This window comes from Notolepis coatsorum, assembly GCF_963971535.1.
Source record: "Notolepis coatsorum genome assembly, chromosome: 4".
Lineage (NCBI taxonomy): Eukaryota > Metazoa > Chordata > Actinopteri > Aulopiformes > Paralepididae > Notolepis > Notolepis coatsorum.
The window spans coordinates 55,932,954-55,960,488 of record NC_140168.1 but is presented as its reverse complement, the minus strand read 5'-3'; the positions used below and the strand labels follow the sequence as shown (position 1 = coordinate 55,960,488).

General features: G+C 43.6%; 1 protein-coding gene across 4 annotated transcripts in view; it reads left to right on the top strand.

Moving 5' to 3' along the window:
* vars2 (valyl-tRNA synthetase 2, mitochondrial) overlaps positions 1–27,535 on the top strand; it is a 58,109-nt gene that overhangs the window by 29,941 nt on the left and 633 nt on the right. For all 4 annotated transcript variants that reach the window (XM_084312635.1, XM_084312634.1, XM_084312633.1 and 1 more), the window contains 12 exons: positions 419–512; positions 1,026–1,096; positions 1,583–1,708; positions 2,943–3,047; positions 17,598–17,666; positions 17,826–17,904; positions 18,393–18,520; positions 19,426–19,578; positions 20,035–20,289; positions 24,559–24,670; positions 25,678–25,877; positions 26,326–26,475. In XM_084312635.1, the coding sequence (XP_084168761.1) occupies positions 419–512; positions 1,026–1,096; positions 1,583–1,708; positions 2,943–3,047; positions 17,598–17,666; positions 17,826–17,904; positions 18,393–18,520; positions 19,426–19,578; positions 20,035–20,289; positions 24,559–24,670; positions 25,678–25,877; positions 26,326–26,475 (1,542 nt within the window). The remainder of the gene's footprint in view (positions 1–418; positions 513–1,025; positions 1,097–1,582; positions 1,709–2,942; positions 3,048–17,597; positions 17,667–17,825; positions 17,905–18,392; positions 18,521–19,425; positions 19,579–20,034; positions 20,290–24,558; positions 24,671–25,677; positions 25,878–26,325; positions 26,476–27,535) is intronic.

Below are 27,535 nucleotides of genomic sequence, written 5' to 3'. Positions count from 1 at the left end.
ATGTCTCTCTGCACTTGACCCATCCCGTCATCCTTCCCCCCCAAGGGCAGCCGGGAGCAGACATGGGCCGCACCCGGGGACCAATCCAAGTGCTCTTGTCCATCTTCGCCAGGATGCGATAGCGCTAACGATCTGTTGTGCATGTTTTTCCATTGGGTTTATCTTATTGGGAGGGGAAACCCTTGCGAGCACAGGGAGAACATGCAAACTCCACACAGAAAGGCCCAGGAGATACCCCACCTGGGTACATGGCAACGTGACAACCTGGTCCCCAAGTATGATTCGAACCCAGGACCTTCTAGCTGTGAGGCAACATTGTTAACCACTACCCCACTGTGCCACCCTGAACGCTAGAACTCTGTGTTAGCATTGGTGTGACCCTTGCGGGGTCTCTCTTGTGCGTCTTCTCTCTTGACAGGAGGTGTGGGTGTGGGGTAGAAGCGAGCAGGAGGCCAGGGAGAGAGCTGCTGTGAAATATGGAGTCGCCCCCGACAGCATTGCTTTGACTCAGGGTGACTCATCTCTGTCTGCACCTAACGCCAACACTTTATTTTGAATGGCTTATATTAAAGGATGGAGGAACATCATACATCTGATTCAGTAGAGCCTTGGGTGAATGTAGATGTGTCAGTATTACTGACGGGAAACGCCAACGGTTGCGTGGATATTTCAGGTTTCTCTTAGAGGCTGGTTCTTCTGGATTCACTGCATCAAAATGATGTCGTCAACCCTAGGGGGATTTTAAGGCGTGACTGGTTCTAGATGTGACTGGTAACAGTGACTGGTTCTAGATGATAATGTGACTCAACATTACAGTCTGTAACTGCTTTTCTTTAATGGATTTTGGTACAAAAGTAGTCCAGAAAAAGTCCCAAAGTAATTAAAAGTTATAAAAAGAAATAATCAGTACGTTTATTATTACTTTATATGAATTTTCTTTTCTGTAGTTAAATGTAGTCTTTTTCTTTTCTTTTTTCTTTTTACTTGTGTATTGTGTTGATATTTGCATACTTCCTCTCCTTCAGACCCGGATGTGCTGGACACCTGGTTCTCCTCTGGCCTGTTTCCGTTTGCCATGCTGGGCTGGCCACAGCAGGTAGTGGAGTTTCTCCAGATGTGTCACGCTCCTCCACAAACAATAACTAGCCTGAAATATGTTCCACCAGACCCTACTCTTTGATACCATGTCCCCTTATGTTGTGCAGAGTTTAAGGCCTTGATCTCCAACCAATCAAATTGTACGTGTGATTTGTTATCCTTGCTTTTGTCTACCCTCGTCTTGTCGTCTTATTGTTGTGATCTTATTTCTGTATGTACACTCGGTGTGTCAGGTTGGGATTCCTTTCCACCCTGTTAATATAATAATATAATATGGTCAATATGTACACCCCCCCCCCCCCCTCCCACACACACACAAAAAGAAAAATGGATTGATGTATATTTTCCATACTGTCTTAAAGAAAATGCAGATATATTGGTTATTAGAAAATCTGTATCAAAACCAAAACCTCTCATATCAGTTCAGCTCTGATAGATACCATGTCCCGTAGTGTAACTACCGTATTCCCCACTCTTCCCGTAGACAAGTGACCTGCAGGAGTTCTACCCCAACTCCGTTCTGGAAACAGGAAGTGACCTCATCTTCTTCTGGGTGGCCAGGATGGTTATGCTGGGCACAGAGTTGACTGGCCAGCTGCCTTTCAAACAGGTGACACCTTAAAACGGCAAACAATGTACGGAAATAACAGATTGAATGTTGTCGTTTTTTTTTTTATTTATTTATTTATATTTACCCAGGGAAGGTTGACTGAGAACACCTGCTCCTTTTCCAGCAGCGTGTGTGCAACAGGGTGGCCTGGTGGTTAAGAGATAACATCCTGTAATGGAAATATCACAGGTTCGATAACAAGGACAACCAAGGGGTGGCTGGGTAGTGCAAATGTCTAAGCACTCGCCTACCACAGCAGAGACCTGGGGTTGAATTCCCGGGAGGCGGTACCTCTGGCTTGGTCCAATTGGCACAATTGGCAGTGTTTTCGTGGGTGGGAATCCGGTGGCGTATGAGTCCTGATTGTTGCAATAGCAACTCCTACTAGTCAGTCGGGGCGCCTGTTCAACAGGGAGGGGATCTGGGGGAGATAGCTTGAACCTCCACGTGTGTTACTCTCTCCCAGTGAAACTCCTCGCTGTCCGGTGAAAAGAAGCAGCTGGCGACTCCATATGTATTGGAGGAGGCATGGGGTAGTTAGTCTACACCCTCTCCAGACCGACAGCAGGGCAGCGGGTGGTAGTCTACACCCTCCCCAGAATGACAGCAGGGCAGTGCATCAGCCAGGTTGGTATATTGGTATAACGACTAAATCGGGGGATGGAAGAAAAAGTAGAAGGCAAATAAAACCGAAAAAACAAGGACAACCAGTCAAAGTCGAAGTGGGGAGACACAAAGTGACCCTGTGCTCTGAGCCTCTGGTGAAGTGGGGAGACACATCATGACCCTGTGGAGCCTCTGGGGAACTGCATACATTATGCGTTGCTCAGAGAGCTATATGAAACGACAGGAGGAAAAAGAATCTTTGCGGATTTACAGAAGTACTGCAACATCAAAGAACAAAAACAAGAGTCATACCCCGCCTCAAATTGACCCAGTTCCACACATTCACACTTGAGACTAGCCTGACAGTCAGACCTTTGGAACATATGCACACTAGCTACGTGTCTGACATGTCAGACCTGCCCAGTACCCCCACAGTCCTCCACTGTTGGCCCTGAATTGGAATTTCTTTTGGGTTATGTCTTGTTCAAGGGCACCTTGATGGTTGCTGTCATAAGAGAGGGAAGCCATGCAGATAGACACATCACTCATTCAGATAACAATCTATAAAATCTCCCCCTACTCCCTCTGTTCGTGTCATCCATCCCTCTCTCTCTCCATCTCTTGTCAGGTGCTCCTTCATTCTCTGGTGAGGGATAAACATGGCAGGAAGATGAGTAAATCTCTGGGGAACGTCATCGATCCTTTGGACGTCATCTCTGGTATTTCTCTGAAGGTAGGGGGCTAAATGTTCATCATCACTTTACTTAATGGGTTACTCCACTACCCAGTTTAAGAAACCTGTCTGATTTAAGAAGCCTGTCTGATTTCAGCTGATCCAAGAGTCATTACAGTTCATCCAAGAAGTAGAAATGATTTGTTAGTGATGCTAGTGAAATCAATGGAGTATACAGTATAGTGAAGTCAATGGGGTATACAGCATAGTGAAGTCAATGGGGTATACTGCATAGTGAGGTCAATGGGATATATTCAGCATAGTGAAGTCAATGGGATATATACAGCATAGTGAGGTCAATGGGGTATACAGCATAGTGAAGTCAATGGGGTATACAGCATAGTGAAGTCAATGGGGTATATACAGCATAGTGAAGTCAATGGGGTATACAGCATAGTGAAGTCAATGGGCTATTCAGCATAGTGAAGTCAATGGGGTATTCAGCATAGTGAAGTCAATGGGGTATTCAGCATAGTGAAGTCAATGGGCTATTCAGCATAGTGAAGTCAATGGGGTATACAGCATAGTGAAGTCAATGGGCGATACAGCATTTCACTTAAAAAAGCACATTTAAATCCTTCTATTCTATTTTTTCCTCTGTAAGTTGTCATTCAGTACCGTGAATGAGCTATCTTGAAAATGAATGGCCGGCTTGCCAAGACCTTTCCTCTAGTGCAGTGACGTGGCACCCTGTTGTGTTGTGATGACTCTCCAGGACACCTGCACATGATTGCATGTCAAAACAAGTTTATCAGCTGATTAAACATATATATTGCTAATATTTTAAAATGCCATATACAATTTTATATGCAATACCTGCTACTGAATGTGTATTTACGTTGCAAAGATGGTTTCTCAACTTTAGTCAAGCGCAAATGGGCAATAACGGTGTGTCTAATTTATTCCCGACAATGACGGCTAAAATATCTTCCCCCTATTAATGAAGACTACGGCTAGCTCCCAGACTCATTCAGCTCTCTCTCCACAGCATCAGCTGTTAGTATTTGCCACCAAAACCCAAGATGCACTTGCAGAGTTATCTATGAATGGACCTCACAGCACGCACTAGTCTCACTCTGCCAGACCTATCAGCACACTGATGTTGTAGCACTATGCCAGCGCACACTATGAACTGTATGCTTGTAAGAGGGTAGGCACCTGGCTGATACCTGTATCATATGGTTGTAAGAGGGTAGAATACACACCTGGCTGATACCTGTATGGTTGTGAGAGGGTAGAATACACACCTGGCTGATACCTGCAGTGCATACTAGTCCCAGAGCGTTTCATGACACAATGCTAAGCATGTGTGAAATTGGGACCCAGTGAAAGCCCCCATGAAATAATGGCTGTCATTGTCTGGGTTGTCTGCGATCTACTCAGAGGCCCCTCGTGATCGACTGAGATCAAAAAGATGGTTGTCGACCTCTGTTCAAGAATCAACAGGAACCCTGTTGATGTTGGTGACCCCATGACCATTCCTTCTAGTGCCACCATATAGATCATATGTGTCAAACTCAAGGCCTGCGGGCCAAATGTGGCCCGCCATGTCATATTATCGCAGGAGCTTAAAGTGTGTATGATTGTCTTATAATAAGTCCATGCTGCTTTAAAGCGTGCATTGACCATAAACAACATTTCCCACAATGCATGTCAATTATGTGCCGGCAAAGTGACGGCATCCCATGTAGTGTGTTTAACTAAGTGTGTTTAACTACGGCGATTTCACCATCAAGTCGAATTGAGAATTGAAAATCTTCATAGTGATGCCAACATGTCCAGTAAGAGAAAAGTTGATGCAGATGGAAGGCAGTTTCAAGAAAGATGTGAAAGTGAATACATTGTGCTTGTGCTTCAAGGATAAGAAACGGTATGTCTTTTGTGTTATGATGTGGCGTCTGTCGTCAAAGAGTACAATCTACGTCTGCATTTTGCCAGATTTAGCCTCCAAGAAAAACAACAAATTGTCAATCGCATCAGAGTATGTTCACAGGAGCTACAGCCATAAACCATGCAGCAGTGAAAGCTAGCTTTATTGTGGCTGAGGAAATATTTTCGGAACTGTCGGATCCAAACTGGCTGTGTGACTTTGCTCTGTTGTGTGACATAACGAGCATATCGCCAAATTGAATCAGAAGCTGCAGGGATGCAAACAAGTCCCACCCAAAACTTTACCAATATAGTTGTGAACTGAGAAAACTGCCCCTCTTCACTGTGACAAAAAGGGTTTGAACAAAGTTAATGTCATAGCTTTTATTTGATTATATTTGTCTTTGTTATTTACGTGAATAGCTTGATCATTGTTTGATGGAGTAATATGGGGTTCTTAACCTGATAAATCAAAAGGATTTATGTTAAAATAACAGTAATAAGCTAACGTATATTTTTTTCATCTATGCAAATGCATATTGTGGTGGAATTTTAGCTAACAGTTGGAACTGTGAAATAATGATTACTTGAACCAAGGATAGAAGCTGTAGCGCAGCGGACTAAGCGTCTGTCTACCACCGCAGAGACAGTGGGATCGAATCCGGCTGCCGCGGTGCCTCCGGCTTGGTCGGCCGTCCATACTGATACAATTGGCAATGTCAGCGGGTGGGAAAGCCGGTGGGGTGGGTCCTTGTCGTTGTAAACAGCGACTCCTAAAGTTCGGTCGGGGCGCGAGGGAAGGATCTGGGGGAGGTAGTGTGACCCTTCCACACGTTACACTCCCCCAGTGAGAGTCCGCGCTGCCAGGTGAAAAGAAGCGGTGGGCTGGCTACACATGTGTCGGAGGAAGCATGTGATAGTCTCCGCCCTCCCAGACCGACGGTAGGGGGGGGTAAGTGCGCAACGACCAGGAGGGGTATTGGGAATTGGCATAACGACTAACATTGGGATGGGAGAAAAACGGAAAAAGGAGGGGGAAAAGATCATCATCATAAAAAAATTAAAAATAAGTACTGCAATGTAAACGTGCAGACTTAAGAATAGGCATAAAATACGTACAATGTCATACATACATACAAGTACCCTGAGTCAAAACACTTAATTCCAACTGAGTTTGGATGGCTTTCTCCTTCTGGGGAAGAATCCTCCCTCTCAAAGAGTGCTGTCGATGTATGTTTAAAATAAATAATTTAAATATGCCACAAACAAAATTGTGGTGTATTGTTAATAGCTCTGGCATGTTGCAAAACATGTATTTGGGGGGAGTTAGGGTGCTGTGGCGGGAGAAATATTTTCAGGGATGCCTTGGTCAAAAAAGTTTGGGAAACGCTGCTCAAATATCACCATCAGGCCAACATCTTCAAATGAGCACTGACCCGTTTGTCGTACAGTCGTAAAATGTGCTGTGAAAATGCATGACCCCTAGAAGAAGACACCTATTGATTTTGGTGACCCCGTGACCTTTGCTATAGCGCCACCATCAGGACAAACCGAGAACAAGATATCTTGAAAAGTAATGGCCGAATTGCCATAAGGTTTGTGGTGCACGTTCATAATACCAAGAGTAAGAAATCCATTGATTTTGATCACCCCATGACCTTTCCTCTAATGCCCCCCATCAGAACAAACATTCAATTTTTTTAAATGAGTGTGTTTCCTCCTGACTCATTAGTCATATAGTCACAAAATTTGAATATTCAAATTAAGACATGGGGGTCTTAATTCTTCTTCAGCAATTCCAAGGCTGAAGAGACCATCGGCAGCCAATCGGAGTGAAAGTCACCACAATTGTAAGTCTTATTATAGGTTGCCTAGTAAATAGTTCCATATTGCAATATTAATAATTCGTAAATTGTAAATTATATCTGGGGGGGGGGGGAATCATATGTATGTTGATATTATGAAACAACATAAAAATGTATGGGACCTTTAGAATACTGATGACACTTATGCCACTTACTTATTAGAGCCCAGTGTAAAAGCCCCCAAAAGATGTTTATTTGACATTTAGAAAATCATGCATTGTACAACATAAAATATTGTATATATTATTCTCTCTTATTTCAGGAGAAATAATGAGTCCAAGCATTTGAATCTATCCAAAAATGTCCTTTTATTCAGCCAGTGACGTCCGATAGGAGGATGAGTGCTAGCATTAACCTTCTCCAGAAGGGTGTTCTTTAATGTCACACTCCTCCATGATAGGCATGCATAACCTTGTGACACACATTACAATTCAACTTGTATGCCTACAAGTTACCTGTCACACTGCCAAGCCATGGATTTTCCTTCTGCCTTGAAGGAAGAGAGTATTTTTAAATGCCCACACGCAACAGCCAACAAGACACACACACACACACACACACACACACACACTCACTCACTCACTCACTCACTCACTCACTCACTCACTCACTCACTCACTCACTCACTCACTCACTCACTCACTCACTCACTCACTCACTCACTCACTCACTCACTCACTCACTCACTCACTCACTCACTCACTCACAGCAGAGCAGCAAGGCACAGAAGGAGAGAGATGCCTCTTATTGTGTGCAACATTTTGCTCTCTAGTAACGATTTATGCTAAAGCTGTTGTGATTCCTGCATAAGGAGCAACACAGTACTTCAGAGACAGGGAGAGAGAGAGGGGTGAGCTTGGCAGAGATAGCGAGTGGCTGTGCTCTTCTGCACTTTCTTCCCATGTTACCAAGTCTGTACGCAGCCTAAGGCTTTGTGTCCACCGGGGACGTTTTTTTCAAGACGGACCGTTTTGAAAAGCAAAATAAAAAAAAGCTCAGAGCGTTTTCCTGAGTCTCGCGACTGCCGCGGCTCCGCCACTTGCTCGATGTTGATTGGTCGTCGAAAAAAGTTACCTTGATGAGTGCCGCTCCTCTCCAAAAGTTGAACTAGTTTCAACTTTAGGCCCTGGGAGCGCTCCGCCCAAAAACGCTGGCCGCCGAGAGCGCTAAAACGCGAGGCTGGGAAAAGCTGGGAAAAGGAGCGCGCCTGTCGCGTCTGTAGCATAGAAATTAATGACAGAAAGGAGCTGACAACTCATAAAACGTCCCCGGTCGACATGGGCCCTAATACTGTTATTCTCACTCAATACAGAACAAATGGCGTTTTGGTTTGTTATATGGGACAGGTGGCAACCCTCCCTCTCCTCCAAGAGCGCACGGACAGCCTCCTTCTCTAGGCTTTGTGTCCGAATGGCGTGAATACTTTCGACAACAAATGTTTGTTTCCGCGTTCGAGTTTTGCGCTCTGATTGGCCAGGTCATGTGACAGCAAGTTCTGCGCCTATTTCCGGGTCTAACAGCCTGCAAACTACCTGGCGTTCTATCGCCATGCTCTAAGACAAACTCTAACCTTAACCAACTTCGAAAGAGTGCCTAAGCTTAACCGTTGGAATCAGGGCAGGTGTTCTATCGCCATGCTCTAAGACAAACTCTAACCTTAACCAACTTCGAAAGAGCGCCTAAGCTTAACCAGTGTAGAAACTTGCGGTCCCACGATTGGGCGTACATGTCACATGACCAGAAATGACCTGGCCAATCAGAAATGCGGAAACAAACATTTGTTGTCTAAAGTATTCAGGCGTCCGAATGGAACGTCCATCGTCGCGTTCATGCTCAATATGACGAAATAACTATATCCTCTTCTCATTCTGTGTAGAATGGTAGATCGCTGTATCTTGGCGTCTCGTCCTATAGCCTACCCATCCTTAATTATGCTGGTTTAACTGTCTGATCATTTGTGGTTTTTAAGAGGGTAGCCTACACACCTGGCTGATAGCTGTATGGTTTTAAGAGGGTAGCCTACACACCTGGCTGATAGCTGTATGGTTTTAAGAGGGTAGCCTACACACCTGGCTGATAGCTGTATGGTTGTAAGAGGGTAGCCTACACACCTGGCTGATACCTGTATGGTTGTAAGAGGGTAGCGACCTGGCTGATACCTGTATGGTTGTAAGAGGGTAGAATACACACCTGGCTGATACCTGTATGGTTGTAAGAGGGTAGAATACACACCTGGCTGATACCTGTATGGTTATAAGAGGGTAGAATACACACGTGACCTGACTGATACCTGTATGGTTGTAAGAGGGTAGCCTACACACCTGGCTGATACCTGTGTGGTTGTAAGAGGGTAGCCTACACACCTGGCTGGGTGGACTGGGCAGAAAATGAATTGGGAACCCCTGGTGTAGACTACCACATGCCTCCTCCGATACATGTGGAGTCGGCAGCCACTTCTTTTCACCTGACAGCGAGGAGTTTCACTCAGAGCAGCGAGGAGTTTCACACAGAGCAGAGATTCACGCTATTTCCCCCAGATCCCCTCCCTGCTGAACAGGTGCCCCGACCGACCAGTAGGAGTCGCTGTAGGAGTAGGAGGAGTAGGAGTCGCCACCCGTGAACACTGCCAATTGTGTTCGTATGGACGACTGACCAAGCCGGAGGTACCACTGACAGCTGGATTAGATCCCAGAGTCTCTGCGGTGGTAGGCGAGTGCTTAGACCTCCACGCTACCCAGCCGCCAATAATGGCTGTCTTTGTCTGGGTTGTCCAACTCCTCCAGCGATCAACTCAGAGGCCGCTCGTGATCGACTGGTAGATAAAAAAGATGGTTGTCCACCTCTGTTCAAGAACCATAGGGGGGAAACCTGCTGATGTTGGTGACCCCATGACCTTTCCTTCTAGTGCCACCATATACATTTATACCCTGTGTCTGTTGAGACTGGCAATATCGACAACTCTTATTTCTGTCATCTACCCAGAAAAATTTTGCATGTGAAAGTTATGGCAAAGTGGGAAGATTGTTGGGTCTTGGTGAAGGTCTGCACTGACAGGCATGGACTTTGAAAGTACATATTTTTCATCAACCTATTGCATGTTTTGTAACTGGCAATCAGTAATTGCAGGGTTCAGATAAATATAATAAGAATATAAAATAATATATATCACTGATTCTTGAGAGTTGGGACAAAACATGTCAAGTCAAGTCAAGAGTTTTATTTGTCACAGCATACAAGTATACAGTGAAATGCGGGGGGTCTTGCCCGCAACGATTGTGCATAATACAATAATAATAATATAATAAGAATCCAATAGAACGACATTGTGCAATAATACAAGTAATCAAAGTAGGGCATATCGGTATATGTACATGAGTTTTTACAGAGCATGGTAAGACATGCTAGGTCCTGTGATAGTACAATACACTGTTAGCTACGGATGAGGCACTGGGTCTTTATGTACACTGCTATACAATGCTATATTATACAATCTCAAGTTATACTATACTATTTTTAAAGTGACCTTTCCTTTTGTAAAGTGACCATAAGTGTGAGCGTGTGCAGCATGAGTGTGTGTGTGCTCATGTTAAAGTGGCTGCTAGTGTGTGAGCGTGTTCAGTGTGTGTGTTGTGTGTGTGCTCATAGAAAAGTCTAATTTATATAAAAAATTAAGAAATTCATAATTTCATTCATACTCACAAAGTTACATCTAAAGGTATTGTGTATACTGATGTTATGTTTTAGCACATATATTTGTTTTTTGGGGGATATTTGTTTAAATGTATAATCTGTGGTTAGAAGCTCCCATGTTAATTATCTTGTCCTCAGCAAGGGGTCACATTATTGACCAGCCCAAAAAAGCTTGAAAGACCTCTCCACTGAAAACATACATACATATAAAATCAAAGATAAGGGTTATACATGTATAAAACAATGCATGCCATGAAACTCAAATAATATTTTCCATAGAAATCTGCCTATCAAAGTTGTGTCCTCAGTTTATGTCAACTCTGTCAGACCTTTTCATAAACCTAATTAAATTAGGCAATAGCATGGCCAGCTCTATCCCTGAGGACCCCTTTTCCTTCCCCTGAATGTGGTGAATGCAACACTACCACACATGGTCTGGTGAGTTTTACACTTTTTGATATTTTAGACAAACAATGTCAATATTCCGATGGTCACAGCTGGAACATGTCAACACCGTCTCTCCGTTATTATACTTTTAAAAATCAATAGTTTATTGAATTCAAGTGTTTCAGTGAGATTATTAAGACAGCTAGCAACTGCCAAAAAACTAGCTAGCTGCAGTGCACAATACAGGCTTGGAGGGAAAATGTGTGCCCTTTTGTCAACTCCGTCAGACGTCAACTCCATCAGATTTTGTGTCTGACGGAGTTGACGATTATTATACTATTTTTGAACACGGTAAAGGATTTAAATGTTATTTCAGAGTTTTATCTGCACAGAAGTGTGCATATAATAGCATGCATTACAATACACTTCTGACTTTTAGAGCATGGGCAGGCTGTGGTCTGCTTATTGAATAATTGTCTTACTTTCCCAGCACATGTGTTAATAAATAAATATAAATATATCACTTGTCTACGTTGATTGATTGATTGATGTAAAATATGGTGCAGTGTGTAGTTTTCACTACCAAACATCTACACTCTTGCCTCTTATAGAGCGGGGAAGGAGTTCCATGTTGCCCTTTCATATCCCAGTAGGGATACAAGACAGAAGAAAACAGTTATTCTTGTTCTTATACTGTTTACTTGGATCATCAGAGCAAAGGTGCACAGTGGTAAACTGTGGATATTTCATCTTAATATCTTTATAATAATTCTTAATATAGGACTGGTCCATGCGTGTCTAGATTGCTGCATCATCCTTTCTCTTTCCATCCATAGTGTAATACATTATGGTATGGAGTGATCAACAGGTAATTTTTTGCTAGTCAGTTGTCACAATCTTATCAGTTGTAATATACCCTAGGAATATTGGAATGACTGTCTTCTTGAATTTTCTCCCACTGCTCCCACTGAACATGGATTGTGTCTGCACAAGCCAGTGAAGATGTTTGCAACATCTAGTTGTATAAACTACGCACTGCAGCTTCAAGATTTAACGTCAATCAATCATGTTTAGTAAATAAACACCTGATTTTATAGTCTTATTCTAATACATTTTCATGACTTTTGTATTATAGGAAAGCATGGCTAGACAAAAATTGTCAGTTGAGGAGCGAAGGAGAAGAAATAGAGAGTACCAATGAAAGAGAAGAGAAAAATTATACAGTGACGAAGAGAGCAAACATGACATGCAAGAGCAGGAAAGACAAAGGTGGAAAAAGAGGGTTCAAGACAAAAAAGTTATAGAAATAGACAAGATGGGAGACGGGGCACAGAGGTATCAGAGAAAATATTGGAGAGAGGTCCAGAAAAGGTGCAGACAGAAAAGGTCCTGTGAAGGTGCAGTGCTGGAGGCAGACACCCCCCCAGATCCGATAACAATGCCAGACAGTGCAGGGAGTCTCTCAGACAGGAACAGAAACAAAGTAAAACGCGAAAAAGGCATTCAAGATAAATACAAACTTTGAAAGAGAAGATTACAAATGTAACAAAGCAACAAAACAACCTGAGAAAAACAATAATGTGCTGAAAAAAGGCTACAAATACATCACCACTGGACTCTCCAGGCACGGAAACAAAGAAGATGCTATCAGGAAGCAAAGTAAGGAATCAGAAAATCCAAAAAGGCCCTGCTATTCCACCACATCCTCAGAAGAGAGCTGAAGACAAACAAACAAACTCCTGACCCACGGCGCCAAAAACCAGCACTGAGTGTGTCATCACTCAGCACGATTCTTAAAAAGTATCGTCTTCTTCAACAAATGAAAGAGTTTGGATTAACCTATAAGTTAATGAGAGAAAGGGAGCATCCTCAGAAAAGGCCAACATTCATACAGGGTATAAAACAGACTGTCCAGGATTTCTTCCTGAACTCTGCACGTGTGACGACGTGTGACGATGGATAGTGCTAATGATGGCGTTGTCATTATAAATTATTTCCCATATCTTTTAAAATCTTTGAAAGGGGATGGGTACATTTGGAAATTTTGCAATACAAAATGATGTAGGTTAGAGTTATCCTATCCCATTATCCTATTATCCTATCATATTTAAATTCCCCATTAATAAACACATCATTTAGACACCTTGCATGTTAGGATTTCCTTCAGATTCATGTTGGCATCAATGTATGGCGAAGGCCCGGACTGGCCATCGGGAGCTCTGTCTGTCTGTCACACACACACAAAGGGAGCCGCATGTGATTGGTGGAGGCGGGACCAGGCCATACAACTGATTGACAGTGGAGATGGCGAATGGAATGGCAGATGGCACTTCTGCAAAATGACAGGGAGAGACAGAGCGAAAGACAAAAAAAATGTCAACAGTTCAACAGTGAAAAAAAGAGGAAGCATGGAGTAGAGAGGGAGAGAGAACAAAAAGAAAGGCCCTTGCAGGAGATGCCGCTAAATGTGGCAACATTGACCAAATGTTTTCTTGCACCATGGGACCACCAGGTTAGGGTTAGGGACCACCAGGTTAGGGTTGCACCACGGGACCAACAGGTTAGGGTTAGGGTTGCACCACAGGACCACCAGGTTAGTCAGTGATCAAAATAAACATGCTAGCTAGCTAACGTTACCATGCATCATCATCGTCCCCTGTCACTTTTATTTTTCCATAAATCTTTTATTCAACTTCAGTCCTGATCATAACCATTTTTATTTTTCATTTTTCTTGTAATGTCAGATTAAAAATGAAATACTCTCACTTTTCTGATAAGAGTTGTTAAGTCTGACATTACAAAAACAAGTAAAAATCCATCAAAATCAGTGTTGTTGCTAACCATTGACACATGATGATTATAACAATTATTAGCCTGTAATAATCCCCCCCAGAAAAATCCACTTTGCATTTGATATATTGAAAATATTTAAATTTTTGTGTTTTTTTAACAATAATTTGTGATGCCATCACAAACAATGGCATTTAACACTTTAATCGCCATGGGTTAAATTCATAATTTACCATCCCTCGCCAGCTCTATTTGTCTATGGAGAAGTTCCCCTTCTTTGCAGGGCTATAACTTTTTAAATTCTATTGCTAAATTGCCATTATTATGGCCCATTCAATGTCCTATATGTATTGTTCAGGGTGTAGCAACGTTAAACTTTTTCATTCACATATTCATACTAAAATATGGTCTAAAGTATAAGTATGTTTTTATCGTTTTCTGCAGCTTTCTTCAGAACGTGATATATAGCCCTAAATGCATTATATTGATGATCAAATACAGTTTGGTAGGAATCTGTGCGAGATAAAAAGTTTCAACTGGACGTGGTTCGAGAAGTTTCTACGCATCATCTGATGATGACCGGATGGGCGGGGGATCGTTTATAATTCCGTGGGCAGCGTTAGATGATTCATCCAGAGTGGGTCATATGTTCATCAGATCAGTTAGTATCGAAGACGTTAGAAAATAACGCTGAATCTTACCGTGGCTTCCTCGCGCCACTGGCAGATGAGCGTGGAACAGAATTTTTTCTATTATGGGATGGAGAAATGCCCGATCCATTTCCAGGTTGTATACGTCCAAATCATGTTGTTTTTTTGAGTAATTTGCACCGATCGATGTTCACTGTGTCAATACGGAGTCTCTCTAACGATAGCAAGTACCCGGACCACATATGGATGAGCACTACCGGTTCAAAGGTTAATTTCCGGCTGGCGATCTGCCGATCGGCCACCAGATGGCGCTCTTGAACCGCTAGAGAGTTGAGTGGAGCTTTGCACTGTGTCTCAGGGCTCCGGAAAGGAAATATGATTTCGATGACAGATTTTAGAAATATTGACATCAAAGACGAGTTACGGCGTCTTCGGCAGAATGAGCATGGCTCGGAATGACGTGAAAACTCGTCCGCGGCGATCATAGTGTTAAAGGGTAAATATTTTTAGTCCGGCACCAGCATGCAGGGAATTAAGTCTTTGTAACAAAAATTCCTGGTGGGGGACCCCCAGACCCCCTGCTTAAAAAGTGTCCTGACTTGGGCTATATTTGGCACTATATTTCCTGGCCTGAATAATTCCCCCTGCGAAGGGGTGAAAAATGGTAAAATCATTTTGAAATCCAAAATGATGTAGGTTAGAGTTATCATATCCGAAAAATTATCCTATATTTGAATTCCCCACAAGAAACACATATTTTAGACACCCCTCATGTTAAGATTTCTTTAAAATTCATGTTTGCACAAAAGTATGGCCCGCCCTAATATGATGACCACTGGTGGCTAGCCAAGATCATCGATGTGGATACTGATCAACAAGATGTGAAAGTGGAATTTCTGCATCCCCATGGTCCAACAGAAAAGGTTCTGTTTCTGCCCAGTTCAAGACATCATAGTGAAACTAATCGGAAATGCAGAAGGAAAAGAAGAGGAGAAGTGGGTGAGAAAGTGGAGATCAGGAAGTGGTGTAGAAGAGGTAGATGAAAACAGGGACAAGGAGAAAGGGTCCTGGTCTCCATTACTGTTTTTGTTGTTGGAAACAGTGCATTTTGTAATAGTTGGAAATGGTGTATGTAAAGTTTGTTGTTATTACAATTGAGTTAACAAAATGTTCAGTACAAGACAAGGAGTTATCATTGTCACTTCCATCTGTTTAAAAAATGCATGTGTTCACTCACTGTTCATTTATCAGAGATGCATATACAATTTTGTCAGTTTCTCGTCAACACCGTCAGATCTTTGTCGACACCATCAGATGTTTGTTTTTGTTCATTTTGAGGAAAATACAAATTCCTTCTTCAGTTTATGTTTTATTTAATTTTTTATCCACTTTTTCTCCCAATTTCTATTTTTCTCCCATCCCAATTTCGTATTTCCAATTCTCCCCTCCCCTGTCTCGAACGCTGCTAGACTACGCCTCCCACTGGTCGGCTGCAGTGAGGACCAAGCCTTGCATTACGTGTCCCCTCCGGTACACGAGGAGGCAGCTGTCGCATCTTTTCACCTGAATAGCGCAATCTCTCAGTGGCAAGGAGTAACGCGTGGGAGGCTCACGCTGCCCCCGATACTTCCTGATTCTGCTGTACAGGTGCACCAACCGACCTGTAGGAGTCGCTGTCCACAACGTCCAATCCCCACCCACCGGCTTTCCCGCCCTCTAACACTGCCCAATTGTGTTAGTACGACGGCCGGCCAAGCCGGTAGCAACGCAGAGAGCTGGGCTCGATACCAGCATATCCTGCGTTAGTGGCGAGCGCCTTGCCCACTGCGCCACTCTGCCGCCCTCCTTCATGTTGTTTAAGGAGCATCAGATCTTCATCCTCTTGTCTTATTTACTTAATGATCTTTTTTTATCATATCAAAATTAAAAAAAAGTTTGAAAATGCAAATATTTCTAAATCTGGGTTTTCAGAATAGTGTGAAATTACACCTGAGGTTTATATGTTATATTTGATTGCATACCAGAGTAACTAAACACTATTACAACATACTTCAGAACTTTAGATTCTTGTTGGACTGGAATAATTAGAATTATATACGTTTTTGTGTGTCTGATGGAGTTAACACAAATCAAGTTTCAAAGGGAAACATGTGAATTTGTTGAAAATGTTTTTCTATGTAGAGCCCGCACCTTTACATGGTTAAATAGCTCAGACCTTTCTCTAGATGAATATACAACTCTAATAAATATAGTGTGCATTCTCAAAATATAATATTAAAAAGTGTTTTGTCCCGACTCTCAAGAATCAGTGATGTATAAAAGAAATTGGATATTTCAAGTTCAAGTTCTTTATTTGTCAAATACAGGGGCATTGCAGGTAATGACATTTTTTATAGGACTATCTCCTGCTCTTGTCCTTGTTCAGGATTCTTGTGTCTTGTGGGAAAAAAGCTGTCCCTGAACCTGTTGGTTCTTGTGTGGATGCTCCGGTACAGTTTGCCAGACGGTAGCAGAGTGAACAGTTTGTGACTGGGGTGATGGTGGTCTCTGATAATGTTACAGGTTTTCCTTCTGCACCTCCGAGGTCCTCCATGGCTGGCAGCTCAGTCCTGGTGATGTGTTGTGCTGACTTCACCATCCTTTGCAGAGCCTTGCGGTCGATGGCTGAGCAGTTGCCATACCAGGCAGGATACTCTCTATAGTGCACGGTAAAAGTGGCAGAGTATCCTGGAGTCCATGCCGAATCTCCTCAGCCTACGGAGGAACAAGAGCTGCTGTCTTGACAATGATGCCGGTGTGATGAGATTCTCTCTCCACCGCTCACCCGCCGATGTGAATGGGGGCGTGCTCTCCCCCCTGGGACTTCCTGTAGTCCACGATGAGCTCCTTCGTTTTCGGACGTTGACGTTTTATTTCCTTTGAAATATAGTGTCAGTACAACTACAAGTACAAGCTTCCATAAAATGGAAATACTACATACAAGTACCCCGAGTCAAAATACTTAATTACTTCCTTCCCATCCCCACACCCTGCAGACATTACTTTTATGAGTGGCTCATTACTTTATCTCGTAAAGGCAGCCGGGCCACTTAATCCTTCGGGATGCTGTTGGGGGAATGGATAAAGCTCATTCTGGCAAAATAACAGAGACAACGCCACACTGCGGTGAACTTTATAATAGAAGCTGACAATAGCACTTGGTAAACGGAGTCCCCCATGTCCATTCTGATTATTCAGAAAAAAGGAAAAGGCCAGATTGCGGACCAAGTTCTTATGGTTTTTCTCTTCTCTCTTCCCAGAGGCTTCAGGAGAAAGTGAAGGAAGGAAACCTTGACCCCAGAGAGAGCGCGGTTGCCATGGAAGCGCAGGTCAGCACAGCTGCCCACTAACATCCCCTCCCTCCCCGTCGGTGTGCTCTGTTCTGCCTGATCGAGTTCTCTCATTACATCCCCTCTCATCTCATCTCTCTCCCCCCCCCCCCTCTCTCTGCTCTCTTCTCTTGTGTTTCTCCGTTCTTCACCCGACAGAGGAAAGACTTCCCCAAGGGGATACCGGAGTGTGGCACAGACGCGCTGCGCTTTGCCCTCTGCTCTTACAAGGCGCAGGGTGAGTCTCTGCCGTCAGCCCCGTGCACTTTCTCTAAAGTATCGGGGCGATTTGACAGAGTCCTGCACCCAGCCCACCCAACCCACCCAACACCCCCAGCCCACCCAACCCACCCAGCCCAGCAAACCCAGCCCACCCAACACCCCCAGCCCACCCAACATCCCCAACCCACCCACCCAGTCCGAAATTCGACAGCGGATCATTTTCATGATCCATATGCAAAGCTTTTTTCTTCAAAGCAACGAGCAACTGGCTGCATGGTTCAGATAAGTGTAGTGTAGTAAAAAAAAAAGAAAATACGTAGGATTCTGCCTTTTTTATATGAAGAGGCGTAATGTGTATGGTTCCCGAAATTAGAAATACTCAAAAGTACAGATACCTCAAAACAGCATAGTACAGACTTAATTACTTTCCCTGCTATATCTTTCCACCGTCATCTGTCTTAGTGTCAGGCCACTGATTGCTCTGTCCGTGTCTCTCTTCGTTAGGAGAGGACATCAGTCTGTCTGTGTCCCAGGTGCTCAGCTGTAGGCACTTCTGTAATAAGATGTGGCAGACCGTGAGGTTCACTCTGGGAGCGCTGGGGGACGGAGCCAACCTGGAGACTCTGGCAGAGGTAATAACAGATGGAACAACCGAGGAACTCTCTGGCCTGAGGATAAAGAAGAAGAAGAAGAAGAAGAAAAATTATGTTTTTTCTCAGATAGTTATTTTGGCCTAAAACTAAAAACATCCAGCAGAAACAGGAATGCATGGTTTTGTTCTCTGGTCTTAATCACTACACATGGTTATATTATCGTACTTGGCCATCGTGTCCCGCTCTTAAGCCTATCGAGATATACCTCATCTCATGTACCTATTGTACTCTACTAACGAAAAACAAATACGCCCATCACCTGCCGGGTCCCGCCCCTATGGAGGCGTAGCCTATAAGACACTAGGCATGGTCACCAAACACCCTTCCTCTATTTTCGTTTCCAGCATAATGGTCGCAGTGCGCCTTATGTAACTAGTTGTTATGAAAAGATTAGAAAAATTGGGTAATGTTGAAAGCTTACCGGAGGTTTGCTTACCCCTGGAATCTTCTGGCATGTTTCAGCGACACATGCCCCGGTTTTGTTCTCTGGTCTTAATCACTACACAGACGTCAACTAAATTAATTGCTAATGCTACGAGAGTCATCAGGGCTAAAGCAAGTCATGTGTTGAAGCAAAAGACCATAATGGTTTCAGAAAATGACCATAATGGTTTCAGAAAATGTATATTTTAAGGTAAATGAGGATGGTTTTGTCCCAACCTTTTAAATTTGAAGAAGTCCGTTGGCCTCCGTGACTCATTAATTTAGCATTAGCGGTGGCTACATTTTGCTAAATGTTTGTGTGCCAGAGAGTATTACCAGAGAACCAAACCATGCATTTCTGTTTTCATCTGTTTCTTTTGACTATTCTCAGGTCAAAGAACCATCTGAATATCATAGGAAAATATTTTTACAATACATCTGTATGAACGTTTTGTTTCCAGACGGGTCCTCTGAGCAGCATGGACCGCTGGGTGTGCTCCAGACTCTACAGCACTGTTCTACAGTGTGAGCAGGGCTTCGAGGCCTACGAGCTCCACGCCGTCACGTCCGCCCTGAGGTCCTTCTGGGTGAACAGTCTCTGTGACGTCTATCTGGTGAGAATCAACTGCAGACCACAGCCCTTGAATGGACAACGTCGTCTCCGGAAAAGAAAAAACCCAAAAGCGCTTACTAACTAACCACTAAGTAAACGATCCACTAGTTCATAGTGTTCTCATGACGTGTCTTGCATTTACCACCAATATGACTCAATGTGCTAAACGCAGCTCAATGGTCACGGTCCTCATTTAATCATAATCGCCTGTTATTTGATTACAGTCATCTGTTGTTTACCTGCCAAGATGTCTACGATGATGCTTTCATGGAATACTATGACTTCACTATTTCTATTTCTCTCTCCGTTTCTGTTTTGTATGTGTCCTCTCTCTCTCTTTCTCTTCATCCCTCTCTGCCATGCTCTCTCTCTCTCTCTCTCTCTCTCTCTCTCTCTCTCTCTCTCTCTCTCTCTCTCTCTCTCTCTCTCTCCGTATATACATCTGTTTGTGTTGTAGGAGTGTATTAAGCCTGTGCTGAGCCAGCAGGATTGCGGGGCAGTGGGCCAGATCAGCACGGAGCACATGGACAGGGAGCAGCAGGTGGCCAGGAGTGTTCTCTATCACTGCGTGTCCATCTCTCTTGCCCTCCTCTCCCCCGTCATGCCCTTCCTCACCGAGGAGCTGTGGCAAAGACTGTACCCGGTCGGCGCCAAGACCGACGACCCTGCGGGCAGCTTGTGTTTGCAGCCTTACCCACGGTCCTCTGAGCTGGTGAGGAGGTTTTCAAGTCCCAAGTTAAAACTTCTCCTACGGAAAAAAGGGTTGGTGTGTCTGATTCCAAATACGACAATGAGATGTGGTTGATTTTTAAAGCTGCAGTAGGCAACTCCCAGAGGCACCAGCGGCTTTAAGCTGAATTAAAGATTTTGCACATTTGGACATGCTTTTTGATGAGGAATGCAATGATGGTCTTAGTTTTCCAATGCAACCCCCGGGAACACCATGCCAAAAACATCTGATTGGCCAATCAGATCCATGCATCGATAACCAATCAGATGTTTTTGGCATGGTGTTCCCGGGGGTTGCATTGGAAAACTAAGACCACCATTGCGTTCCTCATCAAAAAGAACACATACACAATGTGTAAAACTACCTGCCTATCAGCAGCTGGGAATTATGAATTTCTTTAATTCAGCTTAAAGGTGCTGGTGCCTCTGCCAGTCTGTGGAAAACCTTTGCTGTGCATGCATGGGCTTGAAAAGGGATGCAGTGATTGCTATATTTCTGCTGGACAGGTAACCTCACTCTTGCTAATTTCTTCGAAGTTGCCTACTGCAGCTTTAAGTACACATCACTGTGACCTTTACAAACTGGTTGACTGGCCCTCCCTCCACACCTGCCGACTCCAACATTGGTTTCACTCCATTTACAAGACAATCCTGGGCAAGACCCCACCTTATAATAATAATAATAATGGATTCAATTTGTACCGCGCTCTACATTCGTGAGAATCTCAGAGTGCTACAGGAGATATAGACAAAAGTTAAATGAATAAAACAATTTAAAATTAATAAAAACAATTAAAAGACTAACAACCAGTGAAATGGAAGAACCTAAGAGTAAAATAAAATAAAAAGAATAGTAAAATGAATAGAAGTAAAGATAAAAGTAAAAGAAAATTCAGGCAAAAGCCTTGTTAAAAAGAAATGTTTTAGGCCCCTTTTAAAAACCTCGACGGATTGTGGTGCTCTCAGGTGGATGGGGAGAGCATTCCAAAGTCTGGGTGCGGCAGAGCAGAAGGCGCGATCGCCCATGGAGTGCAGCTTAGTCCTGGGGGCTTTGAAGAGGTAGGCTGTGCCGGAGCGGAGGGAACGTGAGGAGGACTGGGGGGTGAAGAGTTCCTTGAGATAGGCAGGGGCACCACCGTGTACGCACTGGTGAGTGAGGAGGGACACCTTGTACTCAATTCTGTGTTCCACGGGGAGCCAGTGAAGGGATCTGAGGGTGGGGGTGATGTGATCATATTTGCGCACCCTCATCAGGATCCTAGCAGCGACATTCTGGATGGTTTGCAGTTTTTTAATGCTTTTGCATTGCAATAGTCCAGCCTGGAGGAAACAAAAGCGTGGACGAGTTTCTCGGAATCTGCCAGGGTGAGTGAGGGGCGGAGTTTAGTGATGTTTCGGAGGTGAAAGAAAGAGGTCTTGCAGAGGTGTTTGATGTGTGTATCATATGTGAGGTGGGGGTCCATTTTCACGCCCAAGTTGGTGACAAGGGTGGAAAGGGGAATGTCCTGACCGGAGAAGGAGATGGTGGTGATGGTGGTTGACCGGACCTGGTGTGGGGTACCGATCAGCATGGCTTGTGTTTTGGAACTGTTGACCTGGAGAAACCTGTGGTTCATCCACGCCTTAGTCTCCTCCAGGCAAGCGGTCAGTGTGGGGGGTGATGAAGGTGATGATGGTGTGATCCGGATATATAACTGGGTGTCGTCAGCGTAGCAGTGGAACGACACACCGTGCCGGCCGATGATGCGGCCGAGGGGGAGCATGTACAGGGTGAACAGCAGGGGGCCGAGGACGGATCCCTGGGGGACACCGCAGGTGACAGGGTGGTTGGAGGATGTTGCGCCTCCGAGGGAGACACACTCAGTCCGACCAGCCAAGAGGGACTGGAATAAGCCAAGGGCTAGGTCGCGGAGTCCGACATTGGAGTGGAGACAGTCCAGTAGAATGAGATGATCCACCGTGTCGAAGGCTGCCGATAGGTCGAGAAGGACCAGAATGGATGGGGTTCCAGCATCCGCCGCCATCAGTAGATCGTTGGTTACCCTGACCAGGGCTGTCTCTGTACTGTACCTTATCTTTCCTCCCTGCTCTACCTTTCTCATAGCACTTATGGCACAAGATCAAGCGAGCTCATCAAACTAAACATCCCAAGCTCCAAGACCACCTTCGGCCGAAACTCCTTTCACTTTGCAGCAGCTTATGACTGGAACGCTATTCAAGACACCCTTAAACTTACAGCTCTTACTTCACTGACTGCCTTCAAGAATATACTCGACACGCTCTTAGTAGATCCCTCCTGCTCTTGCTGATACCCCAGTTTCACACTTGCATACACCCTCTCACACACAACATACAAGCACTCATTCATCTTCATACTCGCACCAAGACACACGCATCTGTTTGCATACACATACACATGCACGCACACATACTTTCACCCCTACTCCTCCCCTGTTTATTTTGTACATAGGCTGTGCATGTGTTTATTTGTTTATGTGTATGATTCTCTGATTTGTTGTTTTTATTTTATTATTAACTCATTGACCGCCAGCTATTAGTCGGTCCCCGTTCTAGCACTGCCACGCTTTAAAAGATAGGAGTGCGTCACCTTGTTTGTAGAGCTATAACTATATTTTATATTATAGCTATGGATACAATACTATGGCCCATTTGACATCACCTATTTATCGTTCAATATGTGAAAAAGAATACATTTCTTCATCCATACCGCCCATACGTTCCCGTGTTATACCGTGGTGAATATAAGTATGGTTATAGCGGGGGAGCTCCAGTAGCTCACCATGTACCTCGACGCGAAAGCGTCGGGGAATACCGTGCTGCGTCACGGATCTGGTTGACTCCGAGTTCGATTCCCGGACCCGCCGTCATTTGCCGAATGTCTTCCCCTGTTCTCCCTCCCGTTTCACCCTGCATCTGTCGGTCATGCTTGACCAGAAAAGCGATAAACGCTAAAAAATGAAGTAAAAAAAAAAAAAAGTATGGTTATAGCGTGGTCTGGGGTAATTCCCGAAGGGCTGAGTAACCTTATATTGCCTTATACGTCAATTCTACTATAAACGTTGCCATTTCTTACCTGTACACGCTATTATTCCCAAATCAAATCTATATCATAGGTATTATGTTACATCATGAATGCATGAAAGGGGGGAGGTCGTTTCTGATTATTTGATTGCCAGTAACGGCATTCGTATTGAACACTAAAAACACTTATCAGCCCGATCGGTATAAAAGCATTGCATGATCAAGCTAAAATTTACGTCAGATAGTCCTTACCTGTGATCGGGAGTATTCCAAAAATAATATTCCAATTGTTTAATCGCCATCTGGTACATCCGATGTCCATTTGATCCACGACATAACCCACCACAACATATGGATCTGGGATATTTGACGCGCTTCAATGCAAGCGGGAGAACCGCTAGACTGGCCCGACAAAGAAAAGTGAGCCCGGTGACATTTGACCGTTGCACAGGCCAAGATACAAGGTTTCAAAGGGTGCTTGATACCGCCGTCTAGCTGGATGCGGCCGGTATTGCACTTTGGCGATCTCAGACTCATTCCCTATGGTAACACCAAGGTCCCTGGATGAATAATGAATACAAATATCGAAAAAAGGTAAAACGATCAAATAACGAGTATACTCGTTGTTGGCGTTCAAGCGTCGGCTCCCAATAACGAGTAAACTCGTTGTTGGTGGGGAATCAGTTAATATATAATATTTTTTTTATGTTATTCCTGTTCGGGCCTCTTGGACCAGATCGACGTTTAAATAAGAAACCTGTTCTTAATGTTTAATCTGGCTAAATAAAGGTAATAATAAGTTCAAACTGTAAAACATTTATTAAAAAGTAACAAAAAAGAAAAACCGGAAGCTTGACAGATGCTGTTGTGAATCTAATAAAGACGATATGTGGTATACGGACCTCTGACCTGCCAAGCATTTCCTGCCTCTAACTTAAATAATCTGATCTAGTGATTGTGATGTATACTTAGTTACCCTGAAAAAAATATATACATTTGCAAACTAAGGGTTATAGACCAACTTTTTCACATGAGAGCTAACAGAAATATCTATAGTATGTTGCTGGTCATCTTTATCAGGAACCTGGGTCCAGGGATGTTCATTATTATTATAAACTGAAGAGAGGTTACATTCTTTTCTCTCTTATCCTTCTTTCTCATGTGTTTTGCTTTGTTTGACCTGGCTTTTGCAACCTCTCCATCCTGCCAGGCACACTGGCACTTCCCTGAAGAGGAAGCAGAGTTCTCTCTGGTCCAGGATGTGGTGCGGGTGGCCAGATCCCTGCGGGCCCAGTGTGGCATGACCAAAGAAAGGCCTGACAGTAAGTCACTTGTCTGACTAGTTGCAACAGTTTCTCAGTTTGCAGCACATATTCTGGGCTGCAGGAAAATGTGTACTTACCAGTTTGCTCACATTTGCTCAAACTCACAACATGCAAGCACACACCAAGCACGCCTATCTGATTGTTGGAGTATTATTATATATAGACTCACTGGTAAGAATGACAAACAAAATGTTTTACAAATCTAGTTTTATCCATCTATAATTAAAACACTCGCTTCCGCAATAATCCTCTTCTGATGAATGTTCATCAAATGTGCTAGCCATCTAATTCCCCACAGCAGCTTTATCAAATAAAAATAGAACACAAGAAGAACAACACAGAAATAAACTTTTTAACTAGAGGTAGGAGCTATAAAAGTGGATTTTTACAAAGTTGTGGTGGGTTTTCTATTTTCTTTCTTACCGGACTATAACCGTAATAATCGGACTATAAATATATAATAATATCATCGGTGTGCTTGGTGTGTGATTGCATGTTGTGAGTTTTAAGAAATATGAGCAAAGATTGTACGACATTTTCTGCTGTCCAGATAAATGCACTAGCAAGCTGGGACACATCTACCGCTATTTACTGACCTGGAGGAAATGGGTGCTTTTAATGTCTCCAGGGCTAGTATCACTTTACTGTCTGTTTATGTATATGGTTCCGAAACCAGGCGAAGATAGTGCATCGGGATCTGAGAATTTCCCCAATACTAAAACCGATACCATGAGCCATGTGTAACATGTCAGAAATCAAGGCAAAGTGACTTGATTTGCTGCATTTATGGCACATAGAAGTAGATCTCTCTAATAGAGACATTTCGATTACATTTTGGATTTTTGGATGGATTGGATCGGTATTCGGTATCGGCTGATACTGAAAGTTTAGGACTCTGAATTGGTATTGGCTATGGAAAAGGTGGTATCAGTCACCCCTAAGATACATAATGTGTCCGTTCTCTATCCCCCCCCCCCCCCCCCCCCCCCCTCTGTGGGCCTCAGTGTGGGTAGTGTGTTCACCCGGCCAAGCACAGACCCTCTTTCGCTTTGGCTCAGCTGTGCACACCTTGGGGCGCATCTCCAACCTCCACCTCCACTGCCCAGAGGGGACTGAAGGCTCCCTCCCCTCCGCTCCCCCTCCTCCTCAAGGCAGCTTAGTCGGCGTGGTGGACCACTCGTGTCAGCTCCACCTTGATGTTCAGGTAACAAGCTTCTCTCCAGCCCCATCGATTGGATTGTACACACTCCTCATGCAGGGATAGTATGAACCTTCGAAACTAACCTGCGTGACAAACCTTTTATTGTGATTCAAGATTCAAGAGATTTATTCGTCACATACATACACGAGACATGTAGTGAAATGAAGGTGGCCATGCCCACCTTGATTGTGCAAAAAAATACAAATAATAGAATAAAATAGAATTGATAATAAAATAGACATGATCAAAAGTACTAAGATACTAGACTATTGTAGTAGTGTGAAAACCAATGGAATAAAGATATACAGTATCACTGAATTAAGTCAGTCCATCATACACATTATTTGAGGAGTGTGTGGTTCTTTCCTATGGATGTGAACCCTGAGAAGATTACATTTGATTTATTTATTTATTTATTTATTTTTACATGATCTTTTATTGACTTTTTCAGGGCAGGACAAATGTAGAGAAACAGAGGCTCCAGCTCTCCCGGCGCAAAGAGAAGCTCCTCTCCAAGCTCTCCGAGTCACTCTCTCGAACCAGGGTGCCACACTACCTTGAAAAAGTTCCAGAGAGAGTGAGGCAAGACACAGGGAAGAAGGTAAGCTACTGTAGCAGGGACTGGGAGAGCTAGCATTGGGAACATTCAGATTCAGATGACTTTATTGTCCATTTGATTTGCATAAAACATCATAAACCCTACAGACTTAACCTGTTAAGCTCTAGCCCTATTTTCTGAAAACCCACCTAAGAGTACATGCCCAAGTAAATGGAAGATTGCTCCACTTCTACAAGGTCAATTAGCATGTTCTTGGTATCTAGGAACATCTATGGACCTCAGGAAATGTATTCCCAGTGTCAGAAATATTGTGTATGTTACTATGCTTGAGTAAATTGTGATGAAACAAAGGAGAATATAAATGATCATTTTTCTTTGCATCTTTGACGGTGAATAACACCATGCTAACATTGAGATCGGAGGAATTTCGCTCACTGAGCTCATTCTGCACCTTCTTGAGATCAAGTGTACAAATCTAAGCAAATGAATAAAGGGAAGATGATTAAACAGAAGGATTTGTAGATACAGTACTGAATTCTGCCATCCGGACACATGCAATTTGAATGAAATTACCTTATTATGGCCAAATCATACATCTATGGATAGGGCCAAATCTCCTTTCAAATGGCAGTGTTAAATTTGGATTTAGTAATTTTCTTGCGTGATTACTAAAAAAAAGAAAAAAGGATGTGATAAACACTCTCACATACTTGCTACAATCCCACACGGTGACTACGACAACACAGTGAGCTGTGTGGCACAATGACTCCCAAAACTGGAATTAGCTATTTTTGCTTTCATTGTCTGCTATGCAAGATATATAGTACAACCAGAGACATTTCAGATGTAAACTAACCAAGTTCTTCTCACTTCCTGTAATTGGTCATGTGAGCTACACAAGGCGTGGCATTGGCGGGTGACCACCCCCCCCCCCCTCTTTACCATAGTAATCGAAATATATATTGGACCTTATTTTACAAGTCAAATGTGTTCTGAACATTTTGACACTAAATAAAAGTTTTCCTGACCTGTAGATCTAGGTCTCTGACCTGATGACACCTGTGTAAATGTCCTGCCCACTTAGGAGATAGGAATGGTTCCA